Here is a 20,789-nt window from a genome sequence, read left to right as displayed (position 1 = left end):
CAAGATGGCGACTCCCGCGGAAATGGCCAAAAAAAAATAAATTCCTTCCGGGACTGAGGCGGCCAATAGCAGCCGGAGGCTGGGAGAGGCGTTCTTTGGGCCGACTCTCTGCGTCGGCTTTTGAAGACAGCTCGGAAACCTCTCGGAAGAGGAAGAGGAGGAGGAGGAGGAGGAGGAGAAAGAGGAGCGCGCGGCGTCCCTTCGGTTGGGCTCGGAGAGCGCGCGAGGCCGATGTGTGCTTAGGGATTGGGAGAGGGGTGAGGAGGGCCCAACCGCCCACAGGATGCAAAGCCTGGCGTTTAATGTAGTAACAGAACGCCGTTGGATTTAATTGAGAAGAAGGCTGAATTTGTATCCTGTCGCTGTTGCTTGCTGGAAGCCGGAATTGCAATTAGATTGGGCCCGTAGGTTAGCCCGAGGGCTTTGGGTAAAAAAACTCAGCTCGGACTGTTGACGGTCTTGTCAAGCACATTCAGCAGAGTAATGGTGAACTTTAAATTGTAACGCAGGGTTAGGTGGTGTGCAAACTCAGACATTTAATTTAGCTTTCTAGTAAGGTCTTAAACGCCCTATACCAGGGGTAGGCAACCTCGGCTCTTTTATGACTCATGGACTTCAACTCCCAGAATTCCTGAGTCAGCTATGCTGACTCAGGAATTCTGGGAGTTGAAGTCCATGATTTATTTATTTTATTTTTATTTAATCCCATTTATATCCCGCCCTTCTCCGAAGACTCAGGGCGGCTTACAATCTAAGCACAAATCAATGTGCTTAACAATAGCCTTCATTCTATGTATATGCCTGCTTATTAGGGCTTTCGCCCTCCCCCAAGCGGCATTATTACAAAATCAGCTTATTGCCCCCAACAATCTGCGTCCTCATTTTACCTACCTCGGAAGGATGGAAGGCTGAATCAACCTTGAGCCTGGTGGGATGAGTCATAAAAGAGCCGAGGTTGCCTACCCCTGCCCTATACTGATGGGCTTTTTATTTTTAAAAAAAGAGATAAAAAGATCCTTTAAAAAAAGCGTACAGGTTTTGAAAACTAGAATGATAAAGACATCTGAAATCGGGCCCATGGTATGCCTTGTTGATTGTGATTCAACAAGCTATTGAAGCACTAAAATCTCTCAACCTTTGCATTAGCTACTTTTCCTTTTTGACTTAACACTCGTGGTAAAATCTCATAGAACATAGAATGACAGAGTTGGAAGGGATCTTAGAGGTCATCTAGTCCAATCCCCTCCTCAAGCAGGAGATCCTATATACCATTTCAGACAAGTGGTGGTCCAGACTCTTCTTGAAAGCCTCCAGTGTTGGAGCACCCACAACGTCTGAAGGCACGCACTTCCACTGGTTAATTGTTCTCACTGTAAGGAAATTTCTCCTTAGTTCTAGATTGCTTCTCTCCTTGATTAGTTTCCATCCATAGAAATAATTGTCAAGTTTGGCAGATTTGCTGCACTTGACCACACAGCTGACAGTGTTTGTAGCCATTAAGGGAAGCAATTGATTATTGCAAGAGTGATATGAAATAGACCCAGTTGCCTTGAGCTTCAAGTGTAAATGGTTTTGTACTTAAGAGTTCAGATTAGAAAAAGGTAGTCACATTAACTTCTTGCTTGTGATTATAGATAAAATCCTAGTGCAGGGGGTAGGCAATCTTGGCTCTTTTATGACTCGTGCACTTCAACTCCCAGAATTCCTGAGCCAGCCATGCTGAGGGAAAAGGAAGAGGTTTCCAAGCTGAGACATGCTGGCTCAGGAATTCTGGGAGTTGAAGTGCACGTGTCATTAAAGAGCCAAGGTTGCCTACCCCTGTCCTAGTGCATGACAAAGGGGAATGGTTACACAATTTGGATGATTTCATTTCTCAGATGGGGGGGGGGAATAGAAGGAGATATAAAATAGAAAAGAGATCCAGGTGGCAAATAGATGAGAAAGGTGTGTAGATTAGCTTACAGAGATGAAGGAGGATAAATCTATTTTAACCATGCCACATTTTAGACTCGAGAGTTACTTATAGAAAATGATGAAATACCAAAAAGATATTTAAAACTATAATACTCCCAATTGTTAACTCCAAATCTGCAGATCATTAAGTGGAAGGTGTCCCAGTTAAGAAATGCAGGAGTGCCTTGAGAATGGGGGAAGCCAGGCTGTATGTAACTTGGGGGTTGTGTTGCCGGGGTCACCACTTCTAGTTCTGTGATCAAAAAAACAAAGTCTTTAGGTTTAGTGTATTTACATTGGAATTCAGTAACCTAAACCACTGAAAATTCCAAGAAAGTGTTTTGTTCAATTTTATTTTGGCTATTACTGTATGGCAGGGGTATCAAACTGCTGGCCCACGGGCCAGATGCATCATGCTGAAACCGTGCCCACCCCAGCTCCGGCAATGGGGAAAAAGTTGCGATATGTCGTGACATGTCACGTAACGTGGCGAGTTTGACACCCCTGCTGTATGGCATTTCATCTTTAAATTTAGATTCATCATAATCATCTGTTATTCTACAGCCAACTCTCTGAGCTTAAGTAAACAAAATATCATCTTCATAGGGCTAAAGTGAAATCTTCCTTTCTCGTATAGAGGGAGGAAAAAATACAGTTCCCTTAGTTCATACACCAGATCATTAATAAAGTAATTAAAAAAGGAAAAAGGATCCAAAACCCAGCCTTGCTTTGTCTTTTTTCTGATTCACAATTGTTTTAAAGAAGGTAACATGAAGAGAAAGGCTTACCTTTATTCTGTTGTAAAATAAAAGGCCTACCTAGATACAGAAAATGAAAATCAATGATCCAATCTTGTCAAATATCTCCAAAGAAGTTTGATATTAATTCACGACATGTATAAATAAGCTCAAACCTGATTTATATCAAGAGTTGTAGATAAATTGCATAGGAAAAAAGTGTGAGAAATTTAGATAACTAATGATCAATCAAAAGAAAGCAGATTTTGATATTTGTATATATGTATGCATGTAATTTATATAGCCATGAAATATGCTCAGATCTCAATTTGCACAAGAGTTTCTGAGGCTCCAGGCAGTTGTTGACTTATGACCAAAATTGAACCCAAAATTTCTATTGCTCAGTGAGACTTTGGTTAAGTGATTTTTACCCCATTTTATGATCTTTCTTGCCACAATTGTTAAGTGAATTCCTGCAGTTAAATTAATAGCATGATAAGTGAATCTAGCTTCCCCATTGACTTTGCTTGTCAGAAGGTCAAAAAGGTGATCACATGACCCTGGATTGCTGCAACTGTCATAAATATGAGTCAATTGCCAAGCATCTGAATTTTGATCACATGACCATGGGAATGCTACAATGGTCGTAAGTGTGAAAAAAAATCATAAATCGTTTTTTTAGTGCTGTTAACTTTGAATTGTTATAAGTCGAGGACTACCTGTGTAGCATTTAAATAATGCTATTTTTTGTTCTTAGTTTTGAATATGGATGTAACAATGAAAAAAACCGACCTTGTGAGGATTACTACATTTACACCACCATTGTATAAGCAACGTTATGCTTTTATTAAGCAGTTGGTGGATAAGCATAAACCTAAAAAGGTTAGTATGTGTTTCCTAGTACAATTTTTTTCAGTATAGCTAACTGCATTAGAACTCTTATCCTTAAAGTTATTACTTTGCTAGGATAAAACAGAGTTAAATTGAATTAGGAATTGTAATACTGTAGGGAGACTCTGCCTGGTGAGTGGCAGCTGGCTCCCCAGTATTGACAAGGCAGAGACCATATTAGTTGGAACGGCTTCAGAAGAACAGCACACAGTGTGGTGGCAGCCACTTGAACAGCGCGTGCACAATGGTGTAGAAAGCAAAGGGAAGAGTACTACACTATATATTTTCCAGGAAAATCATGTTAACAGCGGCAAAACCTAACAATGGCCCTGAGTACAGGCGCCCCTTAAATGGGGCAGGGGTGCTAAGAATCTCCCGGTCTGCTAGAAGCATGATAAACCAAAAACTACGAATTGTTACGTGGAATCTGAGAAGCCTATACGAAGCTGGGAAAACACACAATACTATCAAGAAATGTCCAAATACAATATCTCTATATTGGGAGTGAGTGAAATGCACTGGCCTGAAAATGGAATGTGTACAATAGGAAATTATACTATCTACTGCTCTGGTGAGAATAGTAAACACCATCGAAATGAAGTAGCTATAATCGTAAACTATCTTGTAAATAAATGCATCCTTTATTCCTGTATCTGATAGAGTGATGATGATCAAAATAAATAGTACTCCAGTAAATATGAATGTTACACAAGTTTACACTCCCACAGCTGACAGTGATGAGGACGATTTAGAGAAGTTCTACGACAGTGATGGTGAACCTTTTAGAGACCGAGTGCCTAAACTGCAACCCAAAACCCACTTATTTATCGCTGGGTGCCAGGTGGGCATGGCCTACTGGGTGGGTGTGGCTGTGCTGGTCATGGAAGATTGGGTGGGTGTGGCCAAGGTGGGTGTGGTCACCTCAATGTCACTCGTGGGGAGGGACACCTGTGGGGGCAGCTGGTTGAAGAGGGACAGTTGCCACCTCTGAGGCATGGTGCGGGTGCCCACAGGGAGGGCTCTGAGTGCCACCTCTGGCACCCGTGCCATAGGTTCACCACCACTGTTCTACGAAGATAAAAGCAATGTACTGAAAACCCTAAAAAATAATGATATCACAATAGTCACGGGGGACTTCAGTGCAAAAGTGGGAGACGGAAGTGATGCTCCTGTAGTTGGAAACTTTGGCTTAGGAACCAGAAATGATAGAGGTGACAGATTTGTAGACTTCTGCAGGGAACATAGGCAATGTGTGATGAATACTTTTTTCAAGTTGCCAAAAAGATGCCTCTACACTTGGAGATCACCAGCAGATACACGAAATAATATAGTAAGGAACCAAATTGACTATTTTACAATAAACAAAAGATTTAGAAACTCAGTAACATCAGTAAAGACATACCCAGGTGCAGATGTACCATCCAATCATAAAAGTCCAGCTGAAACTAAAAAGGATGAAAAACCCGAATCCTGCTAAACCAAGAATTGACAGAGACTTCATCATTAAACATGGAAGTAAGATAAAAGAAGAACTAGAAAATCATTTAAGAGAAACCAACAACCTGAATGATGAAGATGTAGAAGTGAACTGGACTAAATTTAAAAATGCAATAGTAGAACAAATTCAAAACAGAGAGGGGTACCCCAAGAAACAACAGTGGATGACGGAGGAAATTCTTCATCTCATGGATGAAAGAAGATCTTATAAAAATAAAAAGAAAGAAAAATACAATGAATTGCAGAAAACAATCAGAAGAAAAATTTGGCAAAAGAAAAGTGGTTTGCAAAGAGGTGCAAGGAAATAGAGGCAGAACGTATGCATGATAATTTGAAAGATCACTCGCAAGAACGTTATATTATGGAATGGAGAAAATGGATTGAGTATATCCAGAACAAATATAGGGTTAAGAAGTTTCATGTAGCATTTGAATAAGTCTTCTTTCTCTTTCTTTTTCTTTATTTCTTTCTTTTTTTTCTCTCTATATATTTAATATCATTAAGGTTTGTATTATCCTACACAAGCTAGAGAGTGATGGATTTTAGAGTTTATGGTTGTTAGTATATGGTTGTTTATGATTGTTTTTTTATACCTTGTATTTAGCTCTGGGAAGTCGGGGGGGGGGGGGAGGGGGGAGGGGTAGGGAGGGAGGGAGAGGGGAGGGGGAGGGGGGATTGTTAAAGATAAACTGTATGTTAAAACTTTTCAATAAAGATAATTTCAATTTACACAAAAAGGTGAAAGAAGCAGCAGGCCTCTACAAAAAGAAAACCAACAACTTAGTTGACAAAGAGGGAAAAATTATCTTAGATGAGGACGAAAAACAAAAGATGGAAGGGATATATTGAAGAACTTTTTGAGGACACTAGGGATGATATAGATATGGGAAGTATAACAAATGGACCAAACATCACTATGGAGGAAGTTGAACATGCAATAAAAATAGCAAAAACAAGAAAAGCCACAGGACCTGATGATATCCCAGTAGAAAATTTAAAATTGCTGGAAGGCAATGGAAAGAATTTTTTACTGTAGCTCTTCAATCGAATATATGAAAAAGGAAATATACCAAATGATTGGCTAAAATCAACCTTTGTGACAATCCCCCCAAAAATAAATACAAAGAATTGTACCGAATACAGAACAATAAGCTTAATGAGTCATGCCGTGAAAATATTCCTGAGAAGAATTCACACAAGAATATACAACAAAATTGAGGACTGTCTAAGTAACACACTATTTGGTTTCAGAAACAATCTTGGTATATAAGATGCGCTATTCAGCATTCAAGTTCTTGTACATCGTTGTAGAGATGTCAATCACAGTGTTTACATGTGCTTCAATGATTTTGAAAAAGCAATTGTTAAAATAAGATACAGTAAACTATTAGAAATCCTGAAACAAGGGGGACTAGATGACAAAGACATCCAAATCATAAGGAATCTACATTGGCATCAGGTAGCAAATGTGAGATTAGGCCAAAAATACTCAGCTGATGCAGAAATACGAAGAGGGGTCAGACGGATGTATTCTGTCTCCACTGTTGTTCAATATCTACTCTGAGTCAATCTTCAATGAGGTACTGGAGAACATCGATGCTGGCATCAAAGTAAACGGTGTTTGGATCAACAATTTAAGATATGCTGACGATACAGTTTGCTTGCCAGTAAGCATGAAGACCTTCAGCTCCTCATCAACAGAGTCACAGAAATAACTGAAAAATATGGCTTCAAGCTTAACACCTCAAAAACCAAGATCATGGTCGTCAGCAAACAACCTGTTAATTTTCCTCCAATAAATTCGGAAGGAATACCATTAGAAAAAGTTGAAAGGATCACGCACCTCGGTTCTAATTTACATGAAAGCTGGGACATGACCACTGAAGTAAAGACAACGATAGAGAAAGCTCGAACAGCATTCTTCAAAATGAAAAAGGTCTTCTGCAGTCACGACATAAGCCTAGGATTGAAAATCAGGCTTGTCAGATGTTATATTTTTTCTATCCTGCCCTATGGAGTAGAGAGTTGGTCTCTTGACCGAAGGCCACCTGAAGAGACTAGAAGCATTTGAAATGTGGATTTACAGGTGGCTTTTTACCTACAAGCTGGGTTGACAAGATCAGAAATGAGGAGGTGATAAGCCACCTGGGAAAGCCAAGGGAAATCATCAAAACAATTAAAAAATAAAAGAGAATATTTTGGACATGTGATGCGACACCCAGAAAAATACGACATACCCAATTTAATCCTCCAGGGAAAGATTGAAGGCAAATGAGGTCCAGGCAGAAGAAGAACATCATGGCTTCAAAATCTAAGGGACTGGTTTGGACAAAACTCAACAGCACTTTTTTGTGTGGCTGCTGATAAAAACAGAATCGCCAACATAATCGCCGATAACGGATATGACAGAAGAAGAAGAAGAAGAAGAAGAAGAAGAAAAGAAGAAGAAGAAGAAGAAGAAGAAGAAAAGAAGAAGAAGAAGAAGAAGAAGAAGAAGAAGAAGAAGAAGAAGAAGAAGAAGAAGAAGAAGAAGAAGAAGAAGAAGACGACGTCTAAACAACTACTATAGGGAAGATTTATGTATTTGTCATGGAGAGTATAAATTGTAACATTTGTTTTAGTATTTAGTATTTTTTATGCTAAGGTAAAGATTCCCAAACTTTCTTGTTTCATGAAATCCCTAGCATTTCCCAAACTGTACACTGCAAATACTCCAGAACAGACAGTTCTGTTTAGTAAAATATCTTGCTATGGTTCTCCAAGGTACTGCAATGCACAGTTTGGGAATCACAGCACTGAGAGGTGTACATTTTAAAAATGATTATTATTCAAGCAGATGTTATTAAAAAGCATTTCAATAAAACTAGACCCTTACTCGGATCAGAAAAACAAAGGATAGTAGTTAAATGATATAATATATAGTCACAAGTAAGCTTTTGTTGGCCTGATTATAGTTTATTGAAAAGCCACATTTGAGTCCATTCATAACCTGCAAAGCCATAAACTGTGGTTTTAAAATTCATAGAAGCTGCAGTTGCATAACCTGCTATACTAAAAACAAACCACATTACGTGGTTCATGGCATAATATGGCTCACTTGGTTTATTGGGCTAAAATAATTGCTTACTGGGATGTGTGAACATACCAAATTAGAGATGTTTGATCTGGTTTTAGGTAAACAAGATTCATTTTTAAGAGTCATATACATGTGCAATATTTTACTGATGAGTTTTGCTAATATATACATGGTGATTTTTGCATACCTTTTCTGTATAAATGTAAGTAGTAATAAGGATATTGTCCCCTTAAAAATGTTACAGCATTTTTTCCCCCAATGCTATAGATCACAGTCCTTTGTTACCATATAATTAGCTCTAATGAAACCTAGCATTAAACCAGCAGTCATTTTCATTAGATAAGAAAACAGTGTTAAACAAGTCTTATGAGTGATATTAGGAACTGTATTAATTTCAAATTAACAGGTGGCAGATTTGGGATGTGCTGGTTGTAGACTACTCTGGATGCTGAAATTCTGCAATTGCATTGAAGAACTTGTTGGGCTAGATATCAGTGAAGAGGTGATGAAAGAAAACATGTAAGTTGAATGTTATTTTTGGGAAAGCAAAGTTTTGTGCCCCAAACCTACCTACCTACCTACCTTCCCTCCCTCCCTCCTAAGAAGGAGCAAAATGAAACATAGTTCTGTTTTCCATTTCTGAAGTATTCTTTAAAAATATTGATATGATAGGTCAGTGCTTAATTGAGAGCTGATTACAACATTTTGGAGTTAGGGGAACAAAGAATGTGGTCGTTTGCTTCTGATCTTTCTCACATGTACAATCTAGTATACATTTCATAGCTATCAAGCTCTCTAGCACAATTAATCGAAAAGTAATATATAAACATTTTTGTTTTCTTGATAATACCATTTTTGCACTTTGCTCACGTTGCAATTTTTAATGAGTAAAGGAAACTTACTATCAATCTACATTCCTCTCAGGAAAATAATTAAGTGGACAGTAGTCTCCAAAATGATGCTGTATGAAATCTATTAACTGTCCACAAATGAAGAATATTTTATTCAATATATTAGTAATCCCAACACATGTCACAAAAATTACGGCGATCGACTAAGGAGATCTGTCAGTATCCAAAGAATCAGTGTCCATGTCATTCGTAAATCAGCCAGAACGTTATTCAGATTGTACCTACAATGTACTGGATGGAGATGATTAAAAGTATTTTTTTTATTTGCATAGTCTTTTTTCATGTTAAATGACTGGAGCTGAATGATACATTCACAATGTACAGGACACCCAAGATGAAAAGAGGAGATGTGTAGACAAAACAGTGCTTTCATTCTATGCCATTCATTTGCTTCCAGGTATAGGCTGTCTCCCCTTCCTAGTGACTATCTTCAGCCAAGTGAAAAACAGCTGACAGTCACCCTCCTTCAGGGTTCGGTTGCTCACAAAGATCCTTGTATGCTGGGCTTTGATATGGTAACCTGCATTGAACTGTGGGTATTCCTTTGAGGTTTCATATTAGTTGATGAATGTTTGAAAAGCGAACTCAGATGGCTAAAGAGACAACTTTCTTTATATACTACGAAAACTCTTGTTCTTATAACTGACTGAAACAGTGTACCATAAGGCAACAGTTTTTTTTATCCAAGCTACGTCAGATGGGCTGACTTACAGAATGTGTCCAAAATCCAGGACCCACGGCTCTTGTGGAATTGAAATGGGGGAAATTTTATAAAACCTTTTATGACATCCAAATTATAACAATACAGTTTATAATATAATGCAAAATGTCATCAACCGTTTCCCGTGCTGATGTCTGACTGTGCTATGCAGTTCAATATGGGCTGTTTTCAGCTACGTCTTTGAATGTATCCTGCCTTTTCCATTGAAGGTAGAACATTAGACATTCTACCATTGTTGACATTAAGGAAACTACTGATGAAATATCTCTGAAAAAATGACTCTAGGACAGAGGTCCCCAACCTGTGGGCTGCGGGCCACTACTGGGCTGTGGTTTCTTGGCCACTGGGCCGCATGAAGGGATGGCCAGTGCACATGTACACGTGTGTGCATTCACTGCACACACTTGCGCTAGTGCCGCCCCGCCCCCGAGTGTCCCACCGGCACTAGCACTGCCCTGAGCATCCCACTGGCACTAGCGCCACCCTACCCCCGAGTGTCCTACTGGCACTAGCACCACCCCCGAGTGTTCAACCAGCACTAGTGCCGCTCTGAGCATCTTGCTGGTGCTAGCACCACCCCTCCCCAGAGCGTCCTACTGGCACTAGTGCTGCCCATAGCATTCTGCCAGACTAGTGCTGCCCTATTTGCAGCAGTCACAGACGCTCAGCCCCGTTTGCACGTCCGATGCACTCACGTGTGGCCATTTGCGTGTGCGCATGCGCTCATGTGCAGCCCATTTGTGCAAGCACACATAGCGGTGCCTGCCTCCCTTTCTGAGCCGCCAAATCAAAAAGGTTGGAGACTTCTGATCTAGGATGTTTATAAGTTTCTATTTCCTGGTTCTTATTAAAGTCTCATAAATAAGGAATGTCTTCTCTCAGTTTTCTAATTTCCTAGACAATAGAACATTGCAAATATGACCTGGAAGTAAAAGAAGTACAAAACCCCAATTTTTATACAGGCAGTGCAGTATATTAAAGTTAATTTGTGATTCAGGGCAAACAGGAAAGTGATACTCTCTCTGTCCTACTCTGGCTTCGTTCCTGTGCCATTGATTTTCCATCTGCGTCCAAAGTTTGAATATTGGCGATCAATTCTTTCTCTTCCTCAATTAATTATAGCCACTGCATTGAAGTCCTGTGATATTATTGAAGTAAATATATTCGCTTGATCTGAGAAGTAAAAAGATTCTTTTTACAACTTTGTACTTACAGAATAGAACACCTAGAGGCAAAAGAGCTTGAGAAATTTCCAGAAGTAGTGTTTGGTTTCATGTCTCCAGCTATGATCGTAATTAGCACACCAAACTCAGAATTCAATTATTTACTTCCAACTGTATCATTATTTAGACATCCAGATCATAAATTTGAATGGAATCGAACACAGTTTCAGAACTGGTAAGTTCCTTCAATCTTATGTATATGTTTTGTGTTGAAAGAATAAAGAACAAAGGTGGATATTTTAATGAAAAACTAAGATGCGATAAAACAAACCATTGCTTTAAATAGCCACTATAATTTTGACTGTATGAAGGTTGTCTTTTCTTTCTTGCTTTTAATTTACTTTATTTTAAAAATGTATATGCTAGCCAGGCTTGCAGTGCTTTAAAATCAGATATGAGAAAGGGCATTAAAACAATACTAGTAAAAATACACACCATCAAAGCCTAACAGCAGTGAAATTCATTAAACCTTGTTTTGCAATACATTAATTTTAAATATTGCAAAAGGCTTGGAAGAAATAGAAAGTCATTGCCTAGGACTAGAGCAGGGGTAGGCAACCTCGGCTCTTTTATGACTCATGGACTTCAACTCCCAGAATTCCTGAGCCAGCCATGCCGAGGTTGCCTACCCCTGGGCTAGAGAGAGAAATATTAGATACTTAGGGGTTTTTCACTACAGTGCTGCCTTCCCTAAAGATGACAGTGTATAAGAAGTAGGAATGTGTGGGAATAAAATTCCTCAAATAAATTAGTCCCACGAGATAATGTTGTTTGTACTGTATGTTAACACCAGTACTTTGAATTGGAACTAGAAATGAGGCAGGAAATAATGAAAGTAAAATCAGACCAATCTCATATTTTTCTGCCGCCGTTTTTGAAACGGTTTAGTTTAGTTTAGTTTTATTTAATTTATATACCGCCCTTCTCCTTGGTGGGGACTCAGGGCGGTTCACAGGGCATATATAAAAAAGACAATACAAAAATTAAAAAAGATTAAACCCATGCCCAGTTAAAAACAGTGAACAAGTCTAAAACAACTATTAAAACCCATCCCCGTCAGGCCAGACCAGCTATTTCGAATAGGTGGGTCTTCAGGTCACGACGGAAAGTTCGGAGGTCTGGTGCCATCCGGAGCTCCACCGGCAGTTGGTTCCATAATGCCGGAGCGCCCACAGAGAAGGCTCTCCCCCTGGGGGTCACCAGTCGGCATTCCCTGACTGGCGGCACCCTGAGGAGGCCCTCTCTGTGGGAACGCACAGGGCGGAGGGGAGTTGACGCCGGCAGCAGGTGGTCCCTGAGGTATCCCGGACCCATGCCATGTAGGGACTTAAAGATCGTTACCAAAACCTTGAACCTCACCCGAAAGACAACTGGTAACCAATGCAGCTCGCGGAGCAAAGGTGTAACATGGGAGTACCGGGAAACTCCCAAGACAACTCTCGCGGCCGCATTCTGTACCAGTTGGAGCCTCCGAGTGGTCTTCAAGGGAAGCCCCATGTAGAGAGCATTACAGTAGTCAAGGCGAGAGGTCACGAGCGCATGAGTGACCGTACACAGGGCATCCCGGTTCAGATAGGGCCGCAACTGGCGCACCAGGCGAACCTGGGCGAAAGCCCCCCTAGTCACGGCCACTATATGATCTTCCAGGGTAAGCCGTGAATCTAGGAGGACTCCCAAGTTGCGAGCCCTATCCACGGGGGGTAAGAGCTCACCCCCCATAGAAAGAGATGGAACATTTTGAATGTCCCGGGATGCCGGAATGTACAGCCACTCAGTCTTGTCAGGGTTGAGTTGAAGTCTGTTCCTCCCCATCCAGACCCGAACCGCCTCCAGGCAACGGGACATCACAGCGAGGGCATCACTGGGGTGGTTTGGGGTCGAAAAGAAAAGTTGGGTATCATCGGCATACTGATGATACCCAACTCCAAAACCACGAATGATCTCACCCAGCGGTTTCATATAGATGTTGAACAGGAGAGGCGAGAGAACCGACCCCTGAGGAACTCCACAAATGAGAGACCTAGGGGCCGATCTCTGCCCCCCTGCCAACACCGACTGCGTGCGTCCCAGGAGATAGGAGGAGAACCACTGAAGAACTGTGCCTCCCACTCCCAATCCCCTGAGACGCCGCAGCAAGATACCATGGTCGATGGTATCGAAAGCCGCCGAGAGGTCTAATAGGACTAGGACAGAGGAATATCCCCTATCCCGAGCCCTCCAGAGATCATTCACCAGAGCGACCAATGCCGTCTCCGTGCTGTACCCGGGCCTGAAACCCGATTGGTAGGGGTCCAGATAATCCGCTTCATCCAGGACCAGAGGGAGCTGATGCGCCACCACACTCTCGACAACCTTCGCAAGAAAGCGAAGGTTGGAGACTGGACGAAAGTTGTTCAAAACAGCTGGGTCCAAGGCAGGCTTCTTGAGGAGAGGTCTCACCACCGCCTCCTTCAAGACGGTGGGGAAATAACCCTCACTCAAAGAAGCAGATATCACCGCCTGGAGCCAGCCTCGTGTCCTCTCCCTAGCTGCATAAACCAGCCAGGAAGGGCACGGGTCCAACAAACATGTGGAGGAGCTCAGCCTCCCCATAATCCTGTCCACTTCATCAGGGGTCACAGAATCAAACTCTTCCCAGATAACATTGACAAGACCGCCCGTGTCCTGATCGCCTGACTCTGCCCAGCTGGAGTCCAAACCGGTCTGAATCCGAGCGATTTTATCCGACAGATGTTGACTAAATTCCTCGGCACGACCCTGCAAGGGATCCTCCCTCACCTCCTGATTAAGAAGTGAGCGAGTCACCCTAAACAAGGCGGCCGGGCGATTATCTGCGGACGCGATGAGGGTGGAGAAGTAATTGCACCTCGCCACCCTCATCGCTGCGAGATAAGACCTAATATAGGTTCTTAACCGCAACCGGTCGGGTTCGGATCGGCTAGACCTCCAGCAGCTCTCTAGGCCCCGTTTCCGACGCTTCATCTCCCGGAGCTCCGCGGAAAACCATGGAGCTCGCTGGGATCTGCGCCGGGTCATGGGCCGCAAGGGTACAACTAGGTCAAGTGCCTCAGTGGCTGCCCTTTCCCAGGCTTCCACTAAGGCATCCGCCTAGCTGTGAGCAGTGGAGGCAGGTGGGGACCCCAGCGCCGCTTGGAATCTATCAGGATCCATTAAGCGTCTGGGGCGGTACCATCTAATTGGCTAAACGGCGAGGGGTGGCAAAACGGAAGACCAGCCGCAGGAGATGATGATCGGTCCATGACAGGGGCATAATAAATGGAGAGCCCCCACCTAGATCATCCAACCACCGTCTAGATAAAAAAATCAGGTCAAGGGTGTGGCCTCCCTCATGAGTTGGCTCTGAAATTAATTGCGTCAGGTCCATGGCCGCCATGGAAGCCATGAACTCCCGAGCTAGCTCAGATGAACCTCCCAGGGATGGTAGATTGAAGTCTCCCAAAACTATAAGTTTGGGAAACTCAACCACCAAACCCGAGAGGATATCGAGCAGCTCGGGCAGGGCTGCCGCTGTGCGATTCGGCGAAATGTACACCAGCAGCAAGCCCAACTGCGCCCCAGGACCAAATCTCATAAAGAGAGACTCACACCCGACTATCTGAGAAACAGTGGTCTCCCGCGGACGTAAGGTCTCCCTAATGGTAACCGCCACTCCCCCACCCCTGCCATGAGCTCGCGGCCGGTGTAGCACCCGGAAGCCTGGTGGGCAGAGGTCAACCAAAGGGACCCCACCCTCAGGGCCCAACCAAGTCTCCGTGATGCAGGCCAGGTCCGCATGCTCACCCTCAACTAAATCCCTAACGAGGGGAGCTTTATTAACCACGGACCTAGCATTCAGGTACACCAGCCGGAGCTCAGGAGGCTGCACATCCTCGCTCCCGGCACCTCGGGGAAAAACCAGAGGGTCGGAGCGCCTCACCGCTTGTAAACAGCGGAGACGGCCCTCCCAGTAACGATACGGCCCTCTGTCCATACGCCTGCTGCCATACCCCAATGTCGTGGGAATCGGCAGTCCCACGACCCGCTCCGGAGCCCCAGATGTAACCACACCCCGCTCTCCCCGAATGCCGTCAGACCCAGGCCTGGCCTGCAACCCAGTTGTTTGGCTACCCCCCACAGCCAGACAACCACTACCCCCCACCCCCCTCCCCAACCCCCTAAAAATTTGACTAAAAAATAACCACAGGAATGACAGTGTTTCGTATTTAGGGTTATCACATCTAGTTGATTTAACAATAACTCCAATGATTGGAAAATAAGTGGAAGATGATATAACAGGTCAACCACACCTATTTTATATATTTGTGGGAACCCAGATTTTAAAAGACCTGTACAAAAGTGCAATTTATCATCTTAACCTTTCTCATGGAAATAAATGAAGTTATCTTGAAAAGAGTTTGTCTAGTAATATTCATAAATACCATCTCATGGTTCTTGAATTACTTTTGCTTCATCATACCTCCTAGATTCATCATGCCAAAATTCTCTTTTTATCTGTGAAAGCCTGTTCACTATCCTGTTGAGGTTGCCGTTTGAGCTGTTTGCTGCATGTTTAATAGTATGAAGAAGGGACAGCCACTTTCTGGAAGTTGCTGCCTTTCTGTTTTTGAGGTTACAGAATTAAGAGTTGTTGATGTCAGCCCTATTTGCTTCCAAATATGTTGTCAAAAAACAAGCAAACCCCGAAAAAGAGGCACTGAAAAACCGGGGAGACATTTTTTTTTGATTACCGGCTTTTGCATATGGAAAGCATAGTGAAATGGTAGCTTTATTTTCACTCGTCACTGATGTATGCTTTACTGCTATATCAGGTACATTCCCACAACAGTGATAATGGAAAAGGAGAAATAGAGCGCTCTTCCCACCACAAAGCCTTACTCTTCCTTCCTTCTTTCTTTCTTGACCTGTTTTCATAAGCATGTATTGTTCTGACACTCTAAGTAAATAAAATTATTTGTTCTCTTGGGCTCTTTTTGCTCTCTTGTTGCAGCTAAGATATTTCCATACTGTAAACATGTAAGAGTAGACAAAGGATTGGAATGTGTGACATGCTTGTTTGCTAGAATAAACCTCTTCAAACTTCTTGTTTTCTCTTTCTTCATAAATTTAGGGCTGTAGATGTTGCTGCTCGTTATGATTACACAGTGGAGTTTACTGGAGTAGGAGCACCACCTCATGGGAAGGATGTTGGATTTTGTACACAAATTGGAGTGTTTGTAAGAAAAAAACTAGGAAATGTCAAGCCTGAGAGATTTGAAGAATATCAGAGAAGAGTTTATAAAACTGTAGGTAAATCTTTTGCTTCTGTAAGGTGAGGCAGTTTGGATATGAAGGAACTATTTTGGAAAGATATAATAATCAAAATACTGGGCTTCTGCCTCTTTAATATCAAATGCACTTTAGATCAGGGTAGCTGTAAATGTTAAAATATCTTCTGGAAAAGAAGTTCAATTGATTTCAGGTTGTCTTCCAAATAAATATGTCTTGAAGCAAGAGTATGGAAAATCATTCAGATATGTCAACTGGAGTTTAAGAACTACTGTTATTCTTAGATAATTTAAACCAAAATATTTGGGTGTAATGAGGTTACTACCAATACAGGTAGTCCTCAAATTATGACCAAAATAGGGACTGGAAAATTAATTAACACAGCCATTAAGTAAGGCATCACATGATGTATCTGATTTTACAACCATACTTTTGCCAAGGCCATTAAGCAAATCACCATGGTTGTTCAGTAAATCATGTGGTTGTTAAGCGATCCTGGCTTCCCCCATTGATTTTGCATATCTGAAGCGACTTGGAAGGTCAAAGATCACAATCATGTGACTGCAGGACATTACAATAATTGTATATGCGAGATGGTTCCCAAGACCCAAATTACCGTATATGTAAAATATGTAAAAAAAATGAGAAGAAATCTACTCGATGAAACAATTATATCTTGCATATTAATAGTTCTACATATTATTATTATTATTATTATTATTATTATTATTATTATTATTATTATTATTATTATTAATTTAATTTGTATACCGCCCTTCTCTCAAAGGACTCAGGGCGGTGAACAGGGCAATACATAATAAAAACAAGATACAAAAATTAAAAATTATTAAAAAGTAATTAAACAACAGTGCCCGTAATAAATTAATACAGATTAAAAGTTAAGATCAATTTATAAAATCCAACCCTGTCCCATCAGGCCAGGCCAGCTTGTTCAAAAAGATGGGTTTTAAGATCGCGCCGGAAGGAGCGGAGATCGGGCGCCATCCGGAGCTTGACCGGAAGATGGTTCCATAAATCTGGCGCGCCCACAGAGAACACCCTCCCCCTGGGGGCCACCAGGCGGCATTCTTTGACCGGTGGCACCCTGAGGAGGCCCTCTCTGTGGGAGCGTACTGGGCGGAGGGAAGTTGATGCTGGCCGCAGGTGCTCCCCAAGGTATTCCGGACCCATGCCATGTAGGGCTTTGTAGGCCATTACTAACACCTTGAACCTCACTCGGAAGACAACTGGAAGCCAATGCAGCTTGCAGAGCAAAGGTGTGACATGGGAGTGTCGGGAAACTCCCAACACAACTCTCGCGGCTGCATTCTGTACCAGTTGGAGCCTCCGAATGGTCTTCAAGGGTAGCCCCATGTAGAGAGCGTTGCAGTAGTCAAGACGAGAGGTCACGAGCGCATGAGTGACCGTACGTAAGGCATCCCGGTCTAGATAAGGCCGCAACTGGCGCACCAGGCGAACCTGGGCTATACACTTGCTTAGAAATATGTTTCATGTTTAATAAGATTTACTTTATCAATGGACTATAATAAGCTTGTAATTTGTGCAAAATTTCAGGTGAGATATACTGCTTTGTATATCGCTAGATTTTTTATTTGTTCAGAGCATACGTTGTCTGGGCCTTCATGCCTGTTGTTCAAGTTTCTCATGTTCAGATTTTATGATTTTTTCCAGACTTGTTATTTATCATGATTTTGCCTTGTGCAATGGATTGCATCTGATGTTTCATCATCACTTTCAGAGACCACTTTCTGCAATAGAGGGGCAATCTCTTGATGCTCACCCAGTTACTGAAAAGTGCACTGCCATAGCAAAACCAAAGTAACTGGACTGTAACTGGAACACATAGAGCAAACTATTGGAATCAATATAATCCTACTGAATTGCATTTATTGTTTCTGTTCAAAGACGTAATTTCTTCTAGCTTAGATCGGTTTGATCTGAATGCCCTTATGTGAGAGGTTTTCATACCAAACCTCATGTTGTGAGCCTCCCAAACAGCAACAAAGACCTCCTGTCAGATCAGGCAGTTTCCCACTTGTGATCACAAGTAATTTGTCACTAAGTCAGGAATTCCAATCTTTTTGGATCCTTAGTATATTTGACATTTCCCCCCGAAAATAGTTCAGTCACCAAATGGCAATTGGAATAAGGATTCAAGAATAAGGAGATACAGGAACAAGAATCACGAGCTGGAATTCTGAACGATTGATCCCAATGAAGGCTGAAGGCAAAGTGGCTACATAAATCTACCTGCAGGCAGTTGCCAGCCATTATTTTTGGCCTGGCCCTTTGCCTAATGAGGAGCCTTGTTGAGTAGCATTGGTGCGTAACTGTTGTTGCTGAGGATTGAAGGTTGTAACATCTTCTGACAGCTCTAACTGATCAAGAGATGCCTGTGGTTGATCAACCTCAGATGAATCATGGCTTGATGATTCCTGAGGCTGACAATTCACAGGCTCAACTGGAGCAATGTTGTCAGAGTTAGGTTCTGAATCTAAATTATGGCCCGTGGTAAGTATGGTAGACACTCAAAAAGAAGACTCAATGTATTATTTGATGTTTTTCCATCCATTGAAGAACTCTCAGGAATGAGTTGTACCTATTGTGCACCTAAAGTGGGAGAGGCGTCTACGTAGAAAACTATAATTAGTTGTTTTAACTTCATTCTGATGTATTGTAAACTTGCTGTAAAGTTGAGTATAGTTTATAGTCCTAAAAAGCTAAATACGTAAAGGCTTTAAACATTTGACGTGCCATATAAATGTCTTGAATTTTGTTTTTTCTTGAGAAAGGTTTTCAAAGTCATATATCCAAGCCTTAAAGATGAAAAGTATTTGCAGAATGCAGTAGTCAATGAAGTTTTTCGAGCAGCAGAGATAATAGCAAGGAAACAACTGGACTATAGAAAATCTGAATGTAAAAAGCACTGCAGCAATCTTACTGGAACAGAGTCCCAATTTCCGCAGTCTAGTTTCCAGATGTATTTGGATGATTTTCCTTTCTCTGAAGCTGATAGTGAAATTATGCAGTCAACGGCTGGGGGAAATATTATCTATGTACCTCTTGCAAAAATCTTTTCTTTCTCCAAAGTGAATCAACTTTGTGGTACCTTTGAAAAACTCAGTAAGCTCATAACTGGCAAAATTACACTAAGCCATGATGGTTCTGCAGTGATGATTGAGATGGAATGTGAAGATGAACAGCAGAATGACGATAATAATTAAAAAAGAAATGTTCCTTTCACGGAGTAGTCTAATAGTTGAAATACTGGTAATTGCTGGTTTAAAATGGACTTAAATACCATAATCAGATGTTAAATTTTTGCGTTAAATTGGATTATAGTTGGCATTTGGTTTTGTTTTTCACCTGAGGAAGGTAGCTTGTTCCCAAGAGGCTGTTGCCCACAAAGTGGATGAGATAATGTTATACGAGGTAGCACTTATGGGAGGGGGGGAAAAATCCTCCCTTAAAAGTGTAACAAAAATAAAAATTTCAAACCCAAGTAAGCAATACTATTCAAATAATTGGAAGTAGAGCAAGAGTGTAGTTTACTAATCCATGTGTTTTGCTATATAACTGAATAAGTTCAAATGCATGCGAAAAGATGCCTAATCAGAAAGCAAAAAAAAGAAGTTAATGAAACAAAAGTTTAAAAACTGATTTTCCTAATTTTAATACTGGAAAAAGTAAAATTTAAGGAGTTTTGTACTAAAATATAGAGATTACTGTACAAAAGATCATTACAGTAGTATATTCTAAATAAAATGAAGTATTTGCTATTAATATTGAGGTATGGTAAGCATTAAGTACTTACATGTATCATGTATTATGCTTTTGAACATTTTCTCCAAATGTCTTAAATGTTTCTGTGCTGCAAAATAACAACTTGCCAATTACATGTTGTGTGTTTCTGAAAATAACAAGTAAGCATAGTGATTGATTTGCTACTGGGAATAACAATACAGATAGTTTGAGGGAATAACTCTACAGTTTCAATCTTGCCTTCAAATTTTATCATTGCAGGAATGACAGAAACTGATCCTTTTTTGTGATGGATGTTCTAATACTAAAACGTTAGTGTAAGATGCAGTCCTCACTTTGATGTCATTAAACTGGTTTATATTTAATATTTTCCTTCAGCTACAATATCTTCATTGCCATCTCTTCATAAAGGCTGCTGTCTGTACATTCTGTTGTCAAGTATGATTTTTCTATAACAGTATTGAAATATTCCTGAGATTCTCAGCAGTGGTGAAGTGCATGAATGTTGATGCTACTTTTCCCATGTGGCAGTGAACAGTTCTATTACCTTCATCCACAAATAGCACTGACATGCTTTCCTAAATACTATTACTGTTTCTCATTCTTTGCAATTTTTAAGTTGTTTCGAGTTTGACACTCAGAATTCCCCGTGCTGGCTGTGGAATTTTGGCACTTGGAAGTCCACATGCATTAAAATCGCTAAGGGTGCGA

At 41.3% G+C, this 20,789-nt stretch overlaps 1 protein-coding gene across 1 annotated transcript; it reads left to right on the top strand.

Annotated features, from left to right (window-relative positions):
• The first annotated feature begins 51 nt into the window (after positions 1–51).
• HENMT1 (HEN methyltransferase 1) lies at positions 52–19,818 on the top strand. The gene is made up of 7 exons (XM_083358880.1): positions 52–204; positions 3,448–3,572; positions 8,561–8,673; positions 9,463–9,597; positions 11,002–11,184; positions 16,138–16,312; positions 19,109–19,818. The coding sequence occupies exons 2-7, from the start codon at positions 3,456–3,458 to the stop codon at positions 19,538–19,540; spliced, it is 1,155 nt and encodes a 384-aa protein (XP_083215006.1). The 5' UTR covers positions 52–204; positions 3,448–3,455; the 3' UTR covers positions 19,541–19,818.
• The last annotated feature ends 971 nt before the right edge of the window (positions 19,819–20,789 follow it).

The sequence above is a fragment of the Vipera ursinii genome, assembly GCF_947247035.1.
Source record: "Vipera ursinii genome assembly, chromosome: 3".
Taxonomy (NCBI): domain Eukaryota; kingdom Metazoa; phylum Chordata; class Lepidosauria; order Squamata; family Viperidae; genus Vipera; species Vipera ursinii.
This window is presented reverse-complemented; position numbering and strand designations above follow the sequence as displayed.

Coding starts and splice junctions, on each gene's coding strand:
- HENMT1 (XM_083358880.1), top strand. CDS start 3,456: ATGGATGTAACAATGAAAAAAACCGACCTTGTGAGGATTACTACATTT. Junction 11,185..16,137: donor CGAACACAGTTTCAGAACTG/GTAAGTTCCTTC, acceptor TCATAAATTTAG/GGCTGTAGATGTTGCTGCTC. Junction 16,313..19,108: donor AGAGAAGAGTTTATAAAACT/GTAGGTAAATCT, acceptor TTCTTGAGAAAG/GTTTTCAAAGTCATATATCC.